The sequence below is a fragment of the Acomys russatus genome, chromosome 11 (assembly GCF_903995435.1).
Source record: "Acomys russatus chromosome 11, mAcoRus1.1, whole genome shotgun sequence".
Classification (NCBI taxonomy): Eukaryota; Metazoa; Chordata; class Mammalia; order Rodentia; family Muridae; genus Acomys; species Acomys russatus.
In genome coordinates, this window is record NC_067147.1 from 58,488,534 (window position 1) to 58,510,867 (window position 22,334).

The following is a 22,334-nucleotide window of genomic DNA, read 5'->3' on the forward strand; positions in this document are numbered from 1 at the left end:
CCGCTTGCTCCTGAAGTGAGGGAGGGCGGCCAAACATACACGCATGCACACACATGCACACATGGGCCTTCTTGAGGGCTGCCTTGTCTCTTTCAGCTCACACTGGCCGTTCCACAGCCCTGTGGACTTGCCTGGCTCAGAGCAGCAGCAGCTGCAGTTCTGTAACTATCTATGCGCCCTTCTCTCCTTTTAAGGCACAAACAGACTGACAGCTTTGAACACACCTGTCAGGTTCTGAGGACATTAAGCAAGTCGATCACAGGCTGGAGCCCAGGAGTTGGTTCTCTCTGGCTTTATGCACTGCTGGGGGATGGCCTCAGACCCGAAGCAGCTTCTCTCTGTCACTGTGGTGTGGGAAAGGCAGGGCCACAGGAGAAGCCAATGTGGCCAGGGAACAGGGCTAATTTAGAATTTCTTACTTTGCACTTAACACATCCCTAAGGAGATGGCAGCTCCCATCGGCCCGCCCAGACTCTGAGAAAGTAGGCAGAGGCTGCCACGGAGCATTCACCATTTATGAAGTCACTGCTCTCACATTGGCTTCCACAAAGACAGGCGAAAGGACAGACAAGACACACAAACACACACACACACACACACATTATGCGCATACATGCACCCTCTTTCACCATGAAGGAATCGTTCAACAAGAGGCACTTGAATGATATTTGGAGAGTTCCCATGAAAAGGCCTTCCCCTCACAGTGAAGTGGGACCGACAGAACAGGAACGACGTGTTCACGACTCCATTTCTTCTTGGTCAAGGGGCGGTGGCACAAAGCTGATGACTTCATCATAGGTCAGGCCTAAGATAGGGAAAGAAGGGCAAGCCTGAGCCTCGAGACACTGTCTGTGCTGGCACACTCCCTCCCGCCCCCTCATCTCTGCAAGGTCTGATGAGCTGCTTCTCACCTTGCTACTTGCTCATGACCTGCAGCAGAGCAGCACCAGGTGAAGGACTGGTGCCAAGAGAACTTTCATCCCACTCTTCCGAAGTGCTCCCTGGAGCACTATGCTCTGCACTGCACCTTGTGAACTTGAAGGAATATGACTTTGGACATGGGAGATGTGTCTCCATTTCTGGAAGCCCCTAACTAGGCCAAAAATGAACCATAAAAAACTCGCCCTAGTTCTATCAATTGGAAAACTGACTATACAGTGGACCCTGGTTATCCAGAAGAGACGCTGTAAATGCAAATCTCCCAAGATCCTCAAAGCTCTAGCAAGTGTGAAGGCTGTACTGTCTGTGTGCATCTATGGACTCATCAGGGGGCATATGCACTGGCTGCTAGAAGTAAGCCTTCACAAGGGCCTTATTGAGACAGGAGCTCACGTAGCCCAGGCTAGCCTCAAACTACCCAAATTGCTGTGGATGATATTAACACTCTTAGTACACTTCCCATGTGCTGACATTGCAGGCATATTCGCAATACTAGGCTGTCATTAGAGAGTTCTTTTTTTTTTTTTTTTTTTTTTTTTTTTTGGTTTTTTGAGACAGGGTCTCTCTGTGTTAGCCTTGGCCGTCCTGGACTCACTTTGTAGACCAGGCTGGCCTCGAACTCACAGCGATCCGCCTGCCTCTGCCTCCCGAGTGCTGGGATTAAAGGCGTGCGCCACCACGCCCGGCTTGAGAGTTCTTATTTTTAACCCAAGGCTTTTGATTCCTGAGAGTCAATCACCTAGAAAAGATTTTTCTTCCTCAGTGTCACCTACAAAGCAGCTGCCATCTCTTTTGGGGCATCATGGCTGTCCTGTGGCCTCTGGTGAAGCCCAAGATCATAAAAAAGAGGACCAAGACATTAGTCAGGTCCCAGTCAGGCCGGTGTTGTCAGAATTAAGTGAAGTTGGTGCAAACCTGAGTTATCAACAACAGAGAAGATTCAAGGACCAGATCCTGAACAAGGATCTAAGCACAAGGAAACTAAGTACATGCTGCCTAGTGGCTCCTGGGCATGTCTACAATGTCAAGGAGCTGGAGGTGCTGCTGCTGCGGAACAAATCTTACTGTGCTGAGCTTTCCAAGAACCAACATGCCACTGCAGAAAAAGTAGCACAGCTGGCTACCAGAGTCAGCAACCCCACACCAGGCCACACAGTCAAGAAAATGAGTAGATGGTTTGCATGTGTGTTTTATTTGTGTTAAAATAAAACCATAAAAACTGCTAAAACAACAATAACAACAAAGTTCTTGGACTGGGCATGTAGTTCAGAGGTAGAACACTTCTGTAGTACATGCGGCCGTAGTCAGATCTTGAGCACTGCTAAGAAAGGTTAAATAAGCTGGGCTTGGTAGTGCACACCTTTAATCCCAGCACTAGGGAGGCAGAGGCGGGTGGATCTCTCAGTTCCAGGACAGCCTGGTCTACAGAGTGAGCTCCAGGACAGCTAGCGCTACACAAAGAAACCCTGTCTCGAAAAATCACCTAACCACCCCATCATGAATAAGACTCAAAGCAAGGTCTTGTGCCCAGGCTAGCCCTGCCCCTGGACTTACTTTTCCACTCATCTATAAGGAGGTCCCTGCTTTCAAAGGACTGGTCATACGGGTCAGCCACAGGCTCATCATCAGGGTCGTGGTACTGAGCAAAGTAGGCATGTGCAAGAGCCTGGGCTGCTGTGATCCTCTTATCTGAGTCCAAAACGAGCATCTTTTCCAGCAGGTCGACAGCTGTCACACCAGTGGGAGGAGGAAAACACACGGCATTAGTCCCACTGCTGTACAAGCTCCAAGATCCTTTCATACCCAAACAAAGCATCCTCAAGGTGTCTGCTTTGCATGCAGACTTTTCCTGTGTGTGTGTGTGTGTGTGTGTGTGTGTGTGTGAAGGTAGCTGGCATATTTTAAGGCGGGGTGGGTGTGGAGTACTTTATCTAAACATTACTGAGGTCCTGGGTTTGAAACCTAGAACAATAAACAAACAACAACAAAAACAAGTTCCTTCCTTTTGCCAGCCTTCCTTCCCGTTTGTCCTCGGTCTCATCTGAAGACTGCAGGTGACGCCGAGGGCGCCATCATTACAGGCTTCCACTCCTCCTTGTGCTGCGCTGTAACCACCCTCTCGTTCTCCTTTACTCTTTACCAAAAACCAGAAACTAGATCTAAATCTTTGTAAGAATAAAGTCAGAAAGACTGGGCAAGAACATGTCACATAGCTGGGTGCAATAGTGCACACCTGTGATTCCAGCACTTGGGAGGCAGAGGCAGGCGGATCTCTCTCTGTGGGAGCAACCCAGTCTACAAATCCGGGAGAGCCAAATTTAAAAAACCTCCAAAAACAACAACAACAAAAACCATCACAGGTGATGCTCTGAACTAGCAGGGGACTAGAGGTACCTGCTCCACTGCTAACAGAGCTAAAGGTGATTTGTGATTTGGCATCTTTAGATTTTTCCCCCGTCTCCCTAAGTGAGTAATATGGGGAAAATAGTTTGGTTCCTGGAGAGCATTGGTTACTTTCAATAACGGTCTCCAGCATCTACTCATTTTTCTCTCCTTATAGCAATGACCTCACTAGAGGCTATGTGAGCAGTCCTGTCTACTGGAGCAGACCATATAATCCTGTTTTGGATACGCTGCTTGGGAGGGTAATGTCATCCTGAGCAGCTATCACGTAAAACAGAAAGGCTTTCAAGACCCCACAGCTTCTTTCTTTTGAATTTTCTGAGTACAAGTATTGGCCTGTATGTGTGTCTGCACAGCAGTGCATGCTTGCTGACTGAAAAAGCCAGAAGGCGGTGTTGGATCCTCTGGAAGAGCAGCCAGTGCTCTCAAGCACTGAGCCTTTTTTCCAGCTCCAGATGATTTCTTCAGTGTGGAAGGCTGTGGGAGCTGAGGAGGAGGAGGAGGAAGAGAAGGAAGAGGAGAGCATTCCTGAAGAGAAGACGTACCTCTGCTTATCTGAGTGACCACCCATCCTGCAGCCTAAACTCTGGTCATCCACAGAAATACAGGCGTTGAGGGTACAGAGGAAACAGCAAATGTGCACACATAAGCTCTGATTCTTGAGTACTTTAATACTGGGAGAAGGGCTGAGATGTGGTTGGTGTAGCTTGCCAGGCAGTGCTCAAGGCCTTGGATTGTAATCTCAGCACTGCAAAACACGGGCAATCCCAGCACTTGACAGGTCTCGACACTGACACACTGGGTGGAACACCTGCATGTAGACTCTTCTCATGCTTGTCTACAAATGTGCTGACTTTATACTGAGCATGAACAGGCGGGTGCCTGACCTAGGGTAAAGAGTTACATGCCTCCAGGACCACAGCACTTAGATGGAGAACAAGGTCAGAAGCAAAAATAAGACTTCTCAAAAATCGCAACAGACATAAATAGATACTAAGATCAAAGGGCAATGTGAGTTCTCGGTTGTGCTTTGAGACTAGCAGTGATGTGAAGGCAGTGACTGACAAGAGGGCTGTTAATATTTATATCACTGGTGTGTGGCCCAGCTAGCACAGTGGGGAGGGATGGCTAGAGCTCGGTAACAGCATGTTCCCTCTGACATCAGCACTTGGCAATGGGCTGCCAGGCACATTAGGATATGAGTAGGCTGTGCCGAGCACCATACAGGCCAGGGTCTCCTTTGACTCCCCAGCAGTCTGGACTGACTCCTAGTAGCTGGTTCCTTTCCATCCATCAGGACACATGTAACTTCAATCAAAGGCAGAAGCAGATCCTTTAGAGGCTATGAGAAGGAGTCAGGCAGTAAGCACTGCCACACCTGGAATGCAGGGATGCTGAGGTGGGACATCCTCCATCTGCATCAGGACCACGGAGAGCTCACAGATCACAGCCCTCACCTGGGTGTTGCACCTCAAGGATATCACAGGAAGCCCCGTGAGCACGCCAGGAAGGCTACAAACCCAACCCAACCCCTCAGTGCCCTGTACACCTGAGGCCTTGAGTGATGTAGCTTAGGCTGGATTCACTACTCCCAGAGTCCAGACACCTCTCCTGCCACAGGGATCACCACAGCCACTCCTCTGAACTGTGGCTTGGACGAAGCTCTTGAGAGGAAAATGGCACCTGCTGCTCCCAGCTTTTGAAGCCACTGCCATGGCCATCAGCTCTTCAAAGGATAAACTAGATCTGGTACACAGCTTCTGGAACCCTCGGAAAGAGCTATGGCCCACACAGACTTGAGTGAGGTAAGCTTTAAACACACAGCCCTACGGCAACATCTGCAGGAACGTGAGAGGCGGAGGACACCAGCTGCAACACCTGGTCTGTGCCTTCTGCATCTGCTACTGCCCACTACACTGTCCCAGAGTGAGGAACTAGAGCCTCAGCACCGCCCTGGAACCCCTGAAGCATGTACTAGCCCCTGCCTTGAAGGAAAAGCGACAGAGTTTTAGCTGAGGCACTACACATTGTTAGCTACCACTGTCACTCCCATTTGCCAGAAGACCCTGGTGGGGATGGGGCAGGAGGTAATGAGCTTCACCAAAGTCTGAGATGCCAAATTAATGCTGCAAAGGCAGCCAGCTGTGCCCCTGAAGGAAGGACAGAGAAGTGAGGAAAGGACCCAGTGCTGCCCACTAAGCATGCTATAGACCCCACCTACCACCAGTCACTGTGAGGCTGTGGCTTGCTTCCCTCTACCCCAAGTCCCTATAATATCCTGTTTTCTGTTCTTTGCTAGACTTGCCCTTTTCACCACAGTATTCTGTGAGCATGTAAATATAATTCTTCTTTAACAGCCATATTCAATAAGAGCCAAAAGTTACTTAATGGTACTCTTTTTAATCCAAAGAACAAAAGTTCAAATCCCTAATTTATGTCACAAAATGAGGGCATGATCAACTTACCCAAGGGATTGGCACCAATAAATACATTTGCAAAGTTCATCTTCGGCATCTGGGCCAGAGACTGGATGTAGTTTCTTGCCTGTAAGGACATGGACTTTTAGGATGGCTGTGTTCTGTAGTGTTAACTGTTCTCAGGTATCAGCAGCAGTGGCTAAGCTGAGGCCTGCCCCACCCCAAGACGGATCACTGAGATGCTCATTTCAGACTCTTCTAGCCGTTCAACCCCTCTATTTGTGACCACTGACTTTCTTACTTTACCAGGACCAGATACAGACATGGCTGTCACCCCTTCCTACTTAACCATGTAGACTGTTAGGAGGAATGGGAGAGAGATAAGAGGACCCATTCTTTAGTACAAACAAGAATGTTCGGCTAGAGCTGAAATGCAAACAATGCTGCCACAAGGGGTTTGTCTGTTTGCTGGCGTGTCTTCCCAAATACCAAGGGCATGTTACGAGAAGCACCCAGTCGTTTCTGATTATAAACTTCAGTTGGGGTCAATGGTCAAGAGTTGATCAAGAACTCAATTCCACCTGAGTGCTCATATTTATTATGAATTACTTGTGTCTTTCTTAAACACAGCACACCAATTAGTGTAAGGCACTTTATAATGTGTACTTGCACGTAATCCTCTATCAGTCATTAAAAGCACACTAATGAACTGTGCTCCATGTATCTGCACCTAGCTACACACACCTACAAAGACACACACGGTGTCTCACCACAGGAGCGCTGCTTCCTATTCCCAAGCCTGCCTTGTACTGCTGCCTCAGTCCACATGACATTTCGTCCCGAATGTCAACATCCTGATAGCAGTCAGTCACTGCTTTAGCAGTTCTTGGGGCACATGCAAGCATTTGGTGACATTAGAAACTGCAGGTTATACACAGACACTCCAGTGAGAAGGTGGCCTGTGAGTTAGAGCTCTCTGAACATGCTGTTTGTTCTCACCTCATGGCTTGGCATCCTGTTAATGAGGTAAGCAGGGGGGGTCCCCGTCAGACGCATTATCTGCTGAAGCTGGTTAATATCTTAGAGCCTAGTCAAGGGCATTGTTAAACACACAGTGCAAAACTCAACTCCAGCTGTCTTTTTTTTTTTTTTAAAGTATTTATTTTATGTATATGACTGGTGTTTATCTGCATGTACACTTGCATGTCATAAGAGGGCACCAGATCTCATTATAGATGGCTGTGAGCCACCATGTGGTTCCTGGGAACTGAACTTTGGACCTCTGGAAGAGCAGACAGTGCTCTTAAACCTCTGAGCCATCTCTCCAGCCTGTTGGCTTTTTTTTTTTTTCTTTTTGAGACAGGGTTTCTCTTTGTAGCCTTGGCTGTCCTGGAACTCACTCTGCCAGGCTAGTCTCAAACTCAGAGATCTGACTGCCTCTGCCTCCCACGTGCTGGGATTAAAAGGTGTGTGCCACCACTGACTGGAGTTTATTTTTTTTTTATTTTTAAAGTCAAAACGCCGTCCCCAAACAAAACAGTCTGCCTCCCACCTACAGCAGGCCAGAGCTTGAGGCTGTGTGTTAAAACATTCTTGGAAGAATGGCAGACACTATTAGGCATGAAGCCAGTGAGTGGCCATGCCCACATGAAAACTAACTGTAATGTTAAATAGTTTAGGTTCCTTGGAAGTGGGCTGCTTCCAATAGATCTACCAGAGGAAGAGGCTGTGTGTTGGTGGCACAGCACAGGCTCTTTAGAGTCACACTCCTACAAGCTGAGAATTGGATGCTTCGCTATGCCAAATCTCAAAGACACTGGCAGTCGTACATTTAAAATGCATGCCACAAACACATAGGCAGATGAAGAAGGGCACACTAGGAGGCTAAAGGCAAAGGCAAATTTTTCTCCATACCTGTAATGAGCAAACACATTAACTTCAATGAACAGAAAAGTCCAAAATGCTGTTTATCTGACTGGGCAAACGTATAAGAAGTTAAGCCGGCAGCAGTAGCACACGCCTTTAATCCCAGCTTGGGAGGCGGAGGCAGGCAGCTCGTTTTGAGTTTCAGGCCAGCCTAGTCTACAAAGTGAGTCTAGGACAGCCAGGGCTATTACACAGAGAAACCCTATCTCAAAAAACCTAAAAACCAAAACCAAACCAACCTACTAACCAACCAACAAACAAACAAAAACCCAAACCCACTAAGTTTTCCTCACTCACTACATCTTTACATTTATTTGTGTAGTGAGGCGGGGTGGGGCATGCATACCACTTACGCATGGAGGTAAGAGGACTCCAAGTTAGAGAAGTCAATCTCCCACTGTGTGGGTCCTAGGAATCAACTCAGGCACCTTTGCATCTCAGTGTCCTTATTCACAAGATAGGTTTACTCTCGACTTCCTTTAACTATGCCAATCACCAGCTACAGGCTACAGCTTCTAACATGTAAAAACCTACTGCTGGCTTATCACACGCTCCCTTTCACAGTACAAGTGATGGGAGTACTTTAAATCTTTTTTTTTTTCTTTGTTTTTGAAACAGGGTTTCTCCGTGTAGCCTTGACTGTCCTGGACTTGCTTTGTAGAGCAGGCTGGCCACCTGCCTCTGAGTGCTGGGATTACAGGTGTGTGCCGCCCGGCCCAGCAATATTTAAAATCTTAACATGATTTACTGAGCTTCTTCTCTACTCTCCTAAGCATCAATCCATCCTTCAGCTGGATTCCCATCTTTAATTCACTCCCTCATGGCTCCCCTTCCTCCCACATTAGCAGCCCAGAGATGGGCTGGCTCACTCTACCACAGACTCTAGACTTCCCCCTCTAGCAAAGTACATACTGAATAATACTCTGTATGTTAAGAAAAACAGGGTCACAGGGCAAATTGCCCACAGCAGGATTCACTCAAGTTTCACATGCCAAAGTCCTTGGGGGTGGCATGTACAGGATCTGATTTTATCTGTTTTTGTCGAATGGCTGAGCATATCCCCCTCCAATGTTGGGGTCAAGCCTTTGTTTTCTTAGCATTGCGATTCAGTCTCTCCCTGGTTAGTCTAGGTGCCAAGACACTAACCAAGCAAGTTGTCCTTGGGCCTCTGTCATGACCACCAGCCAGCTTTCCACCTCGTTCTAATCCGTCCCAACATTCTTTCCAGGAGCAAAGAAATATCTACAGCGTTCTATTGACTACAATTCTTTACTAATGTTTTTCCTTTAACACTTTTCTGAATAATTTTACTCACCCAGATCTTTTTTTCCACTTGTATTTAGGCATCGTGTGCTTTCTGCCCTCATGGGTTCTGGGGATTGAGCCCAACAGAGTTACATTCCCAACACTTTTTTTTTTTGGAAACAGTGTCTTACAAATTAGGCCAGGCTAGCATAAAAGTTGCTATGTAGCCTAGGTCAATTTTTCTTTCTTTCTTTCTTTTTAGAGACAGGGTCTCTCTCTGTGTTAGCCTTGAATGTCCTGGATTTGCTTTGTGGACCAGGCTGGCCTCGAACTCACAGCGATCCGCCTGCCTCTGCCTCCCAAGTGTTGGGATTAAAGGCGTGCGGCACCACGCCCAGCCCTATGTCAAGTTCAAACCTCAGTCCTTCTAATGTTGAGGTTAAGACCTGCACCATTACACTTAGAAGCATATACTTTTGAGATTCAAAAGTATTGGGTAGTGTCAACAATACTTTTCTTGTGTTTTTAAATTTTTTGACTACTTTTATCCACTTACGACAATTATGCTGGTAAGAAGCCCCTTTCTCACTACTATACTTAATCGAAATTATTGAGAGGATGTTTGTTTTGGTGCCTGATTTTACTTTGCCAGTGCTGCACTGTGACTGTTGAAACGTATCATATGCCCATCTCATGTCAAGATACAGACATCTCATTATTAAGTCACGTATCTAGCATAGCTTCTTGAACAGAGACAACGGGCTAGTGATGGGTACATACTACCCATCTCATGTGTGTTTCAGAACCTGTAGCAAGCAACACACATGACAAGTCAGATGCTGGAGCGTGCAGGGGAGGGATGACCCACCTGAGTTTCACTAGCTAGCTGAACTCCTTTCAAGCCCTACCCTGCCCCCCACATCCTCTTTATAGCCCCCCACCCCCAGTTTGCTTGTTTTTTCCCAGATAGGGTTTCTCTGTGTGCAGCTCTGGTTGTCCTGGAACTGAACTTGTAGACCAGAGTGGCCTCATAGAGATCTGCTTGCTTCTGCCTCCCAAGTGCTGGGATTAAAGGTGTTTCCAGCCCTTTTTTAAACCACACTAACTCAAAGATCCACCTGCCTCTGCCGGGATTAAAGGCGTGCACCATCACGTCCAACTTGCCTCTTTATCTTAAATGAATAAATGAAACACAACAAAATAGGCCCAGCACACCCTTTTATGCCCCTCAGCATAGAAACTGAAAAGCTGTTCAGGAACAGCTCCAGGGTCCTTTATGTCCAGCACATACCAGACACTGGGTCCTGATTTTGTGAGGGGAGGGGATGATGAACAAGCAAACCCATGTTCTGCCCTGCTTCCAGCTCCCGCCTCCCTTCCCACCTGGACTGGTGGGGGAGGGGAACCTGGGAGGGCACTGCTGGGCTTGGGATCTCCATTTATTTCCCTAAGGGGGAAGGAGAGGAAGGAGGGGCTTTCCTAGCTTCCTCAAAGTTTCTGGCCCCAGAAAGTGACCAATGGGGATGGGGGTGGGGGTGGGGGATGGAGAAAACCCGAGTTCCAAGCGGTCCTCATGCTATTAGTTGTATTGATTAAGGTTCCCGGAGGAGCTCAGAGCCATCTGCAGACTGTCAGGAGTGGACGAAGAACCCCCACAGGAGGTGCCCCTCAGAGAAGTAAAGAGGGGTTGATTTTCAGACAAGACACGCTGCACGTGCCACAGGTTAGATGTCCAGCAGAAAGGGCAAAGAGTTCTTGAAACATGTGGCAACTTCAGAAATTAGTCAGGGCTCAGGAGCAGACACACATTTCCCATTAATCTCTTAGAGTGAACTGGAATATCAACTCTCTTTTATTAGCATACAATTGCCCCAAAGGAGTTCCCATGATTTAAGTCCACACCCAGATAAAAGACAGAACAGAATACACTCATGCATGCAAGCAGGCACATGCAGGCTCACTTGTGTGCACACAGCATACACATGTACACTGCAGAAGTCACACACAGCTCATGTGTGCACACACATTCCCAAGTCAGAGTGCAGAGTGACGGAAGGAAAGTGGCAGAGGCCCCACAGGGAGTAATTACAACAAAGCATCAACTCACAGACTCTGAGGAGATTTTCTTCAGAAGCTCAGCCCCTGGGGTTCCAACGAGTCTTAAAATGAGCTTCAACTGATCAATATCTAATGGTGGACTATAAAGGAAAATGCTGGGACAAAATAAAAGTGAACAAAAGAAAACATGACAAACAAACAAAACATACCAATAATGAAAATTAAAAACCCCAAACAAAGCCAACATGGTGAAGAATTTAGGTGGAAGGCCAGGGAGGCCACTTCCAGCAGAACATGATCCTCCTGTACCACAGTTCAAAACGCTGACACACACACACACACACACACACACACACACACACACACACACACACACACACTCTCTCTCTCTCTCCCCCCCCCCCCCCTCTCTCTCTCTCCCCCCCCCCTGTCATCATGCAGCAAGAAATAAAGTAAAGCCACTGTGGCTGGGCCTTAGCCAGCAGAGGAAAACAAACAAGCCATAACACTCAGCCCATGAGGCCAGCCTCAGCCTCCACCTCGGTACCAGGAGCCAGCTAAGCAGATAGCAGGGGCAGGCGAGTACTGCAGGGAGAATAGCAGTGGAGCACGCAGCTATGCACTGTCTATTTGTGACTATTCCCCTAAGGCTTGACCTAATGAGTTTGTAATCTGACAATTGGGAAGCCTGTTCTCATCCCAAAGCCTGCCTACTTGAGTGTGCCCTCTGGAGACCTCTCCCTCCCCCATCTAGGTGGCAGGGCATGTGAGGGACAGCCAGCCGGCAGAGGGCACTACCCACCATGGCATACGCCACGGTTCAACCTAGACAACGCAAAGGAATGCAAAAGTTTAACAGGCTCCATACACTAAAGGCCTGAAGCATAAAGGGAGAGGGCCCAGGATATTCACTGAGGCATCCAACACCTTGCTGTCTACTCAGGACAAATGAGCATGTGCCCACCAGAAGAACAAACACCCCATTTACTGCTTTTAGTCAGGGGAAACAAAACAAAACAAAACAAAAAAACCCTAGAAAATGGCTTTTAATGTTTTCTGTGAACATCTGGATAGCTTTTTCACCCCTAAGCTGATGATGAGGTAGGAAGGAGACCATCTGGCCCTGTCAGACTCGTCAGCCCATCCTCCTGACACTGTATACAAACAGCCCTTACAGTCTGAGCACCATGTCTGGAAACTGTCTGTGCTTGTCCTGTCCCTTCAGCAAGCTCATTGGTAGCCCAGGCCAGGAACGCACTAGACATCTGTCCCTGTTACTTCCTTGGCTGGGGAGCAGCTCTGCTGTTTATTCCGCAGGCTCTGCAGCCCAGGCTGGCTTTGGATTCAGAATCTTTCTGCTTCATTCTCCCAAGTGTTGGGATGACAGATGTTTGCCACCATGCCGGACCCTGTCACTAACTTTTAGATTATCATCTAGTTCATAAAAGGGACACATAGCACTTAAAAAGCAGATAGAGTAGATGAAAATATTATTGGTTTAGCTTGCACATAGAGGGGAAACAACAACAACAAAACCCCAACATAACATGTCACAGTTGCCTAGTCACAGGAACTGCTTATGCAATACGATGGCATCCTGCCTTAAAACAAAACAAAACAAAAAAAAAAAACAAAAACAAAAACCAGCGTAAGCAGAAGAAAATTCTAGAAAGGTGACAACAAGGTGCACCTTGCTGCCTGTTTTATGCATGGAGTTTTCCTGTAATGCAGTATGGCTGTGAGTCTGTGTGTTTATACTGGTTACAGCCCATGCTTTACAAAGCCTGCCTGCAACAGCCACTAATCTGGCCCTTTAAGAAAAGATGACCCAGGCCGGGTGTGGTGGCGCATGCCTTTAATCCCAGCACTTGGGAGGCAGAGATAAGTGGATCACTGTGCCTGGTCTACAAAGCCAGTCTACGACAGCCAGAGCTACACAGAGAAATCTTATCTCGAAAAACTAAACCAAAAGAAAAAAGATAAAGAAAATCCATCCAATAGGCCCAACGACAGCATCTTATAAAAAACTGAGGTATCCAGAAGTAAGCCCACCAGCAGAAGGTAGTTCTGAAGTTAGAATGACTTTTAAAAAAAGCAAACAAACAAAAACCCAAAGCTGCCCCCACAGATGGTAAACATGAGGCGCTCTGAAATGAAGCTTAGGGCTGATCTGTCCATGTGGGACAGAGGGTGGGTAAGGACTCACTCAGACCATGAGGCTAGTGACAGTGAGCATCTTTCTTGAAGACAGAAGTTACTAATTTATATAAATCTAGCTTCGCTCACATTTCTACTCCCCAGGAACATCTGATGTGAGTAACAAGATGAAGTATATAACAACAGAAAAAATTAAAGACTCTTCTGACCCGCCGAAAAGTGGTCTTAGAATGTGGGCGAGCACAGGCTGCTTAACCAGCTGCGTTTACTGACTTTTTCATAGTCCAGTTGGGGAAGGTGGGGTCTGGGTTGTTTCCTAACTGCCTCAACTTCATCAAGCTGCCTGCAGAACATGCTTCCTTTCTGATAATGGAGCTCACTTACCCATCAGCAGGCAGGGAGCATCCACACATCCTCCCTTGTCTGCAGGTGTGAGCAGTCTCAGGCTCACGTCCATGCCCCTCTGAGGTCTGACACCAAACTTTTCTGCATGCTTCAAACTACCATTCTCCGCCTCCCCTCTCCCCCATTTGGTTTCTTTCTCTGTGTAGCCTTGGCTGTCCTGGACTCACATTGTAGACCAGGATGGCCTCAAACTCACAGAGATCCTCCTGCCTCTGCCTCTCGAGTGTTGAGAAACTAGCATTCTTGAATGGGCTCAATGCTTCAACTCACAGCCAAGATTCCAGGCCACTTTATGCTCAAACAAGAAGTCTTTCTGGACGTGCTTTCTTAAGACTGGCCTCAAACTCACTAGGTAGCTGAGGTGACCTGGAACTCCTCAATGTCCTACCTTCATTCACAGGTACTGGGGTTATAGACATATGCCCAGAAATGTAATTATCTGGAGCTTTATTTACTTGTTTACTTTTGAGGGCTTCTCTGTGTATCCTTGACTGTCCTGAGCTTGCTTTGTAGACCAGGCTGGCCTTGAATTCAGAAATCTACCTGCTTCTACCTCCCCACTGGGATTACAGGTGTGCATCACCACGCCTGGCTTATCTGGAGTTTTAATTCATGCTTGACTTTTCTTCACAGTAATTTTCTTATGCCTCTGTTACTCACTCCATCTTGTTTTCTTACCAGAGGAAGACATCTGTCCAAGTTACTCCTGTCACTCCTGCTGGTTCAGTCTGACCACTTTGCTTCTAAGGGCGGTGACAGCCTCTCTCCAGCCTTGCCTGGTGCAGCCAGCCTGGCAAACACTGGCTGACGCAGACTTGACTCACTGTGTCCTTCAGACCTATCCTCAAAACCCAAAACAACATATTCTATGCAAAGTTTATTTAAAAAAAAAAAAAAAGTAGTAAAGAAGATAACTGAGCATGTTGGCACAGTGCCCAGTGTGGAGGAACTATGAATAAAGTTGCTGCACCACAGCCCGGGAGCTGGACAGTAGTAAACACACTACAAAAGAAGTATCTCCTCAGTAGCTGAAAGCTGTTGCGTGAAGGCAAAGCATCGAACCCTGCAAATCCAAGCAGAACCAGCTACTGAAAAGCTCCCACCCAGCTATGCGACAGCACAGCAAAACTCGTTGCAGCCTGTCACGTCCATGTGAGCTATCCGTCAGAACTGGTGCAGCCCTTCTTTCCCCACAGAAGGTTATGTTTACTGTCAGTTTAAAATGTGTTTCAAGTTGGGCGGTGGTGGCACACGCCTTTAATCCCAGCACTCGGGAGGCAGAGGCAGGTGGATTGCTGTGAGTTCGAGGCCAGCCTGGTCTACAGAGTGAATAGGACAGGACAGCCAGGACTGTTACATCCCTCCAACCCCGACAATTTTCCCGAGTCTTTCTACAAAAATATGAATAAAAAGTAAAATTAGACCCAAGACTAAAATCAAATTTTAGTCTAATCAAGTTCTCTGTAACAAAAGCCAAAGGCTGAACAAACAGATAAGGGGAAATGGTAACTGATAATTAAATGTAACCCAGGCTGACCTCAATCAAACTCATAGAAATCCCTCTGCTTCAGTCTCCCAAGTGCTAGGATCACAGGTGTGTACCCTCATGCCTGGTTGAACCAAGCTTGGGGGTAGAGGGAAAGGGAGTCACTCTAGTGACAAGACAGGACAAGCTTCAATGAAACCCAATGTGCTTTATTCTCTTTTGGATTGTGGATGCAGTCATTTTCACTGGTATACACATAAATATTTCTTAAGGGTTATGTACAAATATGGAAAGTCTGCTTTTTAAGAAAATAATATCTTTTCTTGGGGCTGGAGAGATGGTTCAGAGGCTAAGAGCAGTGGCTACTCTTCCAAAGGTTCTGAGTTCAATTCCTAGCACCCATGTGGTAGCTCACAACCATCTATAGTGAGATCTGGTATCCTCTCTGGCCTGCTGGCTCACATGTAGGCAGAATACTATATATATAATAAACAAACAAACAAATCTTTTAAAAGAAAAAGAAAATATATTCTCAAGTACAAATAACAATCTCATAAAATGCTTTTTGTTCTTCCCGAGACAGGGTTTCTCTGTGTAACCTTGATTGTCCTGGAACTCGCTATGTAGACCAGGCTGGCCTCGAACTCACAGAGATCCACCTGCCTCTTCCTCTTGAGTGCTGGGATTAAAGACGTGAACCACCACCGCCCAGCTTCACAATGCTTTTCTTCCACAACACTTACTTGTTTTTTCGTTGTTTGAAACGGTTTCATTGTGAGCACTGGTTAGCTTGGGACTTACTCTATAGACCAGGCTGGCTTCAAACTCAGATCTGCCTGCCTGCCTCCCAAATGCTGGGCTTAAAGGCATGTGATACAAAGTCTGGCATCAAACTTAAAAAAAAAAAAAAAAAAGAATTCAAGTATTTGTGTCTGTGTGCAGGCAGCCAAAGGATCTGAACTTTCGGCAACCGTGAGACACCTAACATGGGTGACAGAAACTCAACTCTGGTCTTCAGCAAGGGTAGTTGGTCTGGAGCTCTTAGTCACTGAGGCAGCTTTCCAGTCCTAAACACCTGCTTTCAGTGTCAGTGGCGAGACTACTTTTCAAACTGTGGAAGAGCTCTAGAGATACAGCTCAGTGCTGCCCTGCCTGCCTAGCATACACAAACCTCACTTGGTTTAGGAAAAGAAAAGCTAACAATAGAAAGCAGCAGGCAGCCATGATATGGTGGGCACTCTAGTGGGTTTGTCCTCTGTGGAGAGCAGACACAGGGTCCATTAGACTATGTTTATGTGTATGAGCATTTTGCCTGTGTGCATATCTGTACCATGTGTGTGCCTGGTGCCCAGGAAGACTGGAGTAGTACATGAGTGTGAACCACCATGCAGGTGCTGGGGTTTGAGCATGGGTCCTCTGAAGAGCAGCCACGCTCTGAACTATTGAGTTGTTTCTCCAGACCATAGTTCACACCTTAAGAGTACCATAGCCATCTTTAAAAAAAAAAAAGGGGGGGTGGGGGTTGGAGAGATGGCTCAGCGGTTAAGAGCACTGACTGCTCTTCCAGAGGTCATGAGTTCAATTTCCAGCAACCACATGGTGGCTCACAACCATCTATAATGTGATCTGATGTGCATTGTATACATAATAAATAAATAAATCTTAAAAAAAATAAAATAAAATAAAAATAAAAAATAAAAAAAAAGGAGTACCATAGCCACTCTAATGGGGGAAGGGGCTTTTATGCATGAAGGAAATTTACTTGATTACATAGAGAAGGTGCATAACAAGCCAAGACTGTGATCTCTGGTAGAAAAGTCAGTTGTCTATATTCTTGAGCTCAAGTGCTGGCATCAGTGATTCCAACACCTGACTGAGTCACATATTTCAAAACTGGAGGCATCTGGAATAAATCAGGGTTCCACTTAGAGACAGTCTACAGTCTCTCTCCTTTGACACTATGTTCTGTCAGGGGCACTCACTCGGTACATACAGCCAACCGGGTTTCCAGAGAAGAACTTCATTCTTTACTTATTAACATTCTTACTAAGCAGATGAGGCACAGTAGTTAGTGGCAATGACTGTGTCCAAAGTCAAACATAATTAATGCTGTTAGGTTATAAACTTTAATGTTGTTGAAGTTAATTTTGTTAATGAAAATTTTATCACAGTAGAAGTATCGACTTTTACATTACATTCCCACAAAAAATCAAATCAGTCATCAAGTTACATTAACCACATAGGCTCCTGACTATGAGCCATACATAGGACAGCGCACACACAACACATCCATGATGCCTCAAAAAGGCCTACTGGGCAGTTCTCAGCTAGAAGCAAGACCACCAGCTGAAGGCACAATGACGAAGGTGAGGCAAACACAAACCCACAGAAGAAGCTGAAGCCCAAGTGACAGGCAGCCTGCGGACCCTCAGCAGTGACCTGTTCACACGCCACACAGGCTAGAGCCTCAGGCCTTCCAGGCTGGCTGGCGTGGGGTTAGCATGTTCTGCAGGCTTTGAAAAGAGTTCTAGAGGCCGGGCATGGTGGCACACGCCTTTAATCCCAGCACTTGGGAGGCAGAGGCAGGAGGATTGCTGTGAGTTCGAGGCCAGCCTGGTCTACAACATGAGTCTAGGACAGCCAAAGCTACACAGAGAAACCACGTCTCAGAAAACAAACAAAACAAAACAAAAACAAAAAAACAAAAAATCAAAAAATCAAAAAAGAAAAAGAAAATAGTTCTAGAAACCAACCAGAGAACATGACAGTGAAGAGAGCTTCCTGACTCCTCCTCAGGACCTTAAGAAAAGTAAAAGAGGTCTGATAAACTAACTCTCTCAGGTTCACCCAGGGAAACTAAGCTCAAGTGGATTAACTCCTAGTTTTACTCAAAACATCAGTCTGGCAAAATTGCCTAGAGATGTTACTTGGCTGGAGATGTGACTCAGTTGGTAAAGCGCTTGTCTAGCATGCATAAAGCCCTGGGTTCCAGGCCTAGCAAGTACAGCATGAAACCAGGCACAGTGGCTAAGTGAGTGGTATTCTGGAGGCCACGGCAAGAGGAGCACTGTGAGGGTCAGGGCAAGGCTGTCCTGAGACACACAGTCTCAGCATGGGCTGCATGCTACATTAAGACTGTCACAAACAAAATAAAACGCCTACCACCAACACAACAAACACAGAGAATCTGCGCAGACAGGAAAGACCAGAGGCCTTGGAAATCAAGAGACCCCTGCCCACCACAGGCCCAAGATACGAAGTATAAACTTCTCCAAACACCCCTAGAGAAGAGGCAGCCCAAAGCCCCCTGCCCACAAAGGGACATTTAGGAGGTGGTCTTCCCAGGACCCATCACAGTGCTCAGCTACTTAGAGGTCACTACAGCCACAGTCTGATAGAGCACCACTGCCCAAGTTGGCAGCAGACCTTGGTGGATTATAGGGTGGGAGAGGCACTCACCAGATCTCCAAGGGAAGCCTGGAAAGCTGGACAGAGACCAGGGCTGGATTCATTGTGAGTGGCCTGAGAGTGTGGGTCACGAGGCTGTGCGTATGAAGCTGATGATGAGGCCCCCGAATGTGGACTATCTGAGGGAGCTACAGGCAGTGAGCACGAGAAGGCACACGGGTATATGCAGGAGGTCACAGGAGCTGGGCTGCTAAAGGCCGTGGGAACTCAGCTGGTCCCATCTTGAGCCTCCACACATGGATGTGAACTATGGAATTTTAATGCCGTGTCTCACCTTATTTGGTCTGGTCCTTCTTTACCTCTGGATGACAATGCTCATGCTACTGAGTCCTGGAAGTATGAAATGTATTCTGATTTTTTTTTTTTTTTTTTTTTTGATTTTTTGAGACAGGGTTTCTCTGTGTAGCCTTGGCTGTTCTGGACTCGCTTTGTAGACCAGGCTGGCCTCGAACTCACAGAGATCCGCCTACCTCTGCCTCCCAAGTGCTGGGATTAAAGGTGTGCGCCACCACGCCCGGCTATGTATTCTGATTTTAACAGGGACTAGCAGCTAAGATTTTGCCTCAAATCTCAGAGACTCAAGAGGGTCTGGACCCTTGCACAGGGACTGAATATGTTTTGCACTGTAGGCTAGGGGTCAGGTGCTGACTCAAGGTCTGATCCCCAGCTGGCAGCACAAATTTTCCTGCTGGGAACATCAGGAGCTGGGGGGTGGGGGGGGAGGTCACTGGGAACATGTCCTAGAAGAGTATTTTACTCATGGCTGCCTTCCTCTCTCCTGCTTCCTGGCTGCCATGAAGTGAGAAGCCTCCTCTGCCACATGCTCTACCTCACCACGGACTGAGACTTCTGAACCCATGAGCCAACACAAATCTTCCTCTCAGGAATCCGTGATCCCTGGGAATGGCTGACACAGCCACTGGTAAAGATGAGGCAGGCACTTCCTGGTGGCTCTGGTTTCAGCAAACTCTCACACCACCCTCTGTCATCTTATAGTTGAGCAAACAGAAACACAGAGGTTAGAAAAACTTGATTAAAGCCACATAGTTCAAAAGTAAAAAGGCTAAAATCTAAATTCCAGGGCCTGGGCCCTAACTGAATACCTTGACTACAAAAGCAAGGAACTGAGAGGCTTCCCTACAGACGTTTCCGTCTGTCTGTCTATGAAGGCAGCTGGAGGGACACCACAGGGAAGAGAGGAGAACAGAGGACAGCATGAGGGACATCACAAGCCTCCCTGATCCTCTCAACCTTGGACTGTAATACAAATAAACCACATTGGCAAGGGGAGGGAGACGTTCTGGGCGATGAGACCCTAGAGTGGAATTAGAGTGACCGTGGTCCAGTGACGAACGGGCAGCGGCACAGACAGCATTGCCTGTGAAGCAGAGGTTTCCAGTTCATGAAAGACACTGTCTAGCAGAGAACTGTCAGGATGGACCCCGTGCTATCAGTCACTGGAGAGAGGCAGCCTGAGCTGTCAGCAGGGAGCTCACAGACTCAGGGAGTGCTAGGCAAGCGCCAAAGCTGCAGTTAGAGGGTGAAGCAAGAGTTCTTTATGGTGGCATTTCTAGGAGCCCAGCCAAAACCATCTGCAGGCTACTCGAGGTTTACAAAAGCCCCTCCTGAAGACTGACTTACGCTTCTGTTTTAACACTCTCACATCCTCCCTGGGCAGAGCTGATTGAGTTCTCACAAACTATATTTAATGACATCACTAAGCCGTGGACAACTGCCTAGCAGATAAGAAAGATGTTTGGTGCTCATAGCCCAAATGGTGCTAAGTGTGGAACTAAAATGGGGCTGGCTCTAACCAGAAACAAAAGCACACAACAGGGGCCCCTCTTACTTCTATTGTTGGTTGTTAAGCAGCAAACAGGACAGAAGTCAGCAGGCGTGTCAGTACAGGGGCCGCAGCCTGTTTAGTAAATAAGCAGGTGTGAGAACGAGACGCCTGATGTACAGGTGGCTGTGTACGCTTACCAGAGGCTTGCAGAAGTAGACTAAATGTGAGTGCAAAAAGACGACAGGTGAGTCTTAAGCTTGTTTTCTCCCAAGGCCCAAAGCCTTTTTTTGGCAAGGTAAGCTATTCAACAAGTGGACAGACCTCAAAAGCAATGCTTGTACCACAAAACAAAGATCTGAGTCTTCCCCACAAACAAGGGGAACACACATGCATGACGCAGGACAGACATGAGGACAGGGCCTAGACATGTTAAAGGATACGGTCTGTACCAGGAAACAATGTTCTTCCAGTCAGCAGCTCAGCCATGATGCAGCCCACGGACCAAATATCCACTAGAACAGCAATCAGAACACAAGCATAGACACAGCTATTCATATGCATGACCACTAATTGGATTCTTATCGGGAGTGAAAGGTTTAAATCAACCTTTAAGACAACTGAGGTTTAACAATCATTTCCCTTTGGATGAGCAGACAGTGCCCTTAACCGTTAAGCCATCTCTCCAGCCCCTCATCAATCACTTTTTATAGAAATAAATAAGCTTATTTAAACCGTCACCCAAGAAAGGGCTCAATAGGTCATGCAAGTCAGAATATAACTAAGAGAAACAAGCAACTCCCGACAGGGCAAAGCTTTCTTACTAGTAAAGTCATGACTCCTCCCAGGCAACACTGGGGCGCTGATTAGAGAGCACGCTCGTCTGGCAGTGTTATAGTGAGAATGACATGGAAACCGTAAGAAGCAAGGACCCAACTGCCAGGGCATCTGAAAACCACGTGAGGGAGCTCCCTTCCCCATCTGGGTCAGGCCTGGGTAGGACTGCAGCGGCACCTGTCTGGTTGTAGTGCATCCAGTTCAGCATGATCTCAGGAGCCCTGTACCACCTGGTGGCCACGTAGCCTGTCATTTCATCATCAGTATGCCGAGCCAGTCCGAAATCCAGAATCTAAGGGCAAGAACAGAAATCAGGAACGGGAGCAGCAAGTTATGCCATCTATGACAAAGAAAGCCGGGTCTTCCTTTAGAACGCATGGTGGCACATGACTTTTGTCTGCATGTCTATCCGTGTACCAAGTGTTATGCAGTGTCCACAGGGACAAAAGTAGGCACCAGATCCTTTAGATTCAGATGGTTGTGAGCCATCATGCGGGTGCTGGGAAATAAGCTATCTCTCCAGTCACCTGTATGTTTGTTTTTTGTTTTTTAAATTAATTTTAAAAAATGTAGTGCAGCCGAGCCTGGTGGTGCACACTTTTTTTATTTTATAAAGATTTATTTATTAGGTATACAGTGTTTTGCCTGCATGTAACACCTGCACACCAGTAGAAGACACTAGATCTCATCATAGATGTTTGTGAGTCATCATGTGGCTGCTGGGAATTGAACTCAGGACCTTTGGAAGAACAGCCCGTGCTCTTAAATCTCTGAGCTGTCTATCCAGCCCATGGCGCACACTTAATCCCAGCATCAGGAGGCAGAGGCAGGCGGATCTCTGTTGAGACCAGGACAGCAAGGCTATTATGCAGAGAAACCCTGTCTCTAAAAAACAAAACAAAACAAAGCAAAAACTAACAAACAAAAACTGCTACTTACTTTGACAGATAGCTAACTCATTTATGTCTTATTGGATCATTCTGAGTCCCTGCCATTTCTCCTCTAGAAACCTTTATAATAATGAGTGTCCCAGCAGGAATGTTTAACTGACATTTAGACTACACTACCCCTTTATTATAAGTAACATGTTGTATTCCTAATCTTATTTTCTTTAAAAAATGAAAACAAGATACTAAAATCTACTTCCCAGGTCATTTAAACAGCTTGCTCAGCCTACTTCAAGTTTCACAGGCTGATATTCCTAAGGACA

At 46.9% G+C, this 22,334-nt stretch overlaps 1 protein-coding gene across 3 annotated transcripts in view; it reads right to left on the reverse strand.

Annotated features, from left to right (window-relative positions):
* Window positions 1–667: 667 nt before the first annotated feature.
* Window positions 668–22,334, reverse strand: part of Mapk14 (mitogen-activated protein kinase 14) — a 62,887-nt gene continuing 41,220 nt past the window's right edge. The window contains exons 7-12 of one of the 3 annotated variants that reach the window (XM_051153427.1): window positions 21,302–21,416; window positions 20,731–20,802; window positions 6,759–6,838; window positions 5,808–5,886; window positions 2,494–2,667; window positions 668–805 (exon numbers count right to left, since the gene is read on the reverse strand). In XM_051153427.1, coding sequence (XP_051009384.1) covers window positions 738–805; window positions 2,494–2,667; window positions 5,808–5,886; window positions 6,759–6,838; window positions 20,731–20,802; window positions 21,302–21,416 — 588 coding nt within the window. In that variant the 3' untranslated portion in view covers window positions 668–737. Of the gene's footprint in view, window positions 806–2,493; window positions 2,668–5,807; window positions 5,887–6,758; window positions 6,839–11,037; window positions 11,118–20,730; window positions 20,803–21,301; window positions 21,417–22,334 lie in introns of those variants that run through there. The other 2 variants (XM_051153426.1, XM_051153428.1) reach the window with 2 other exon arrangements.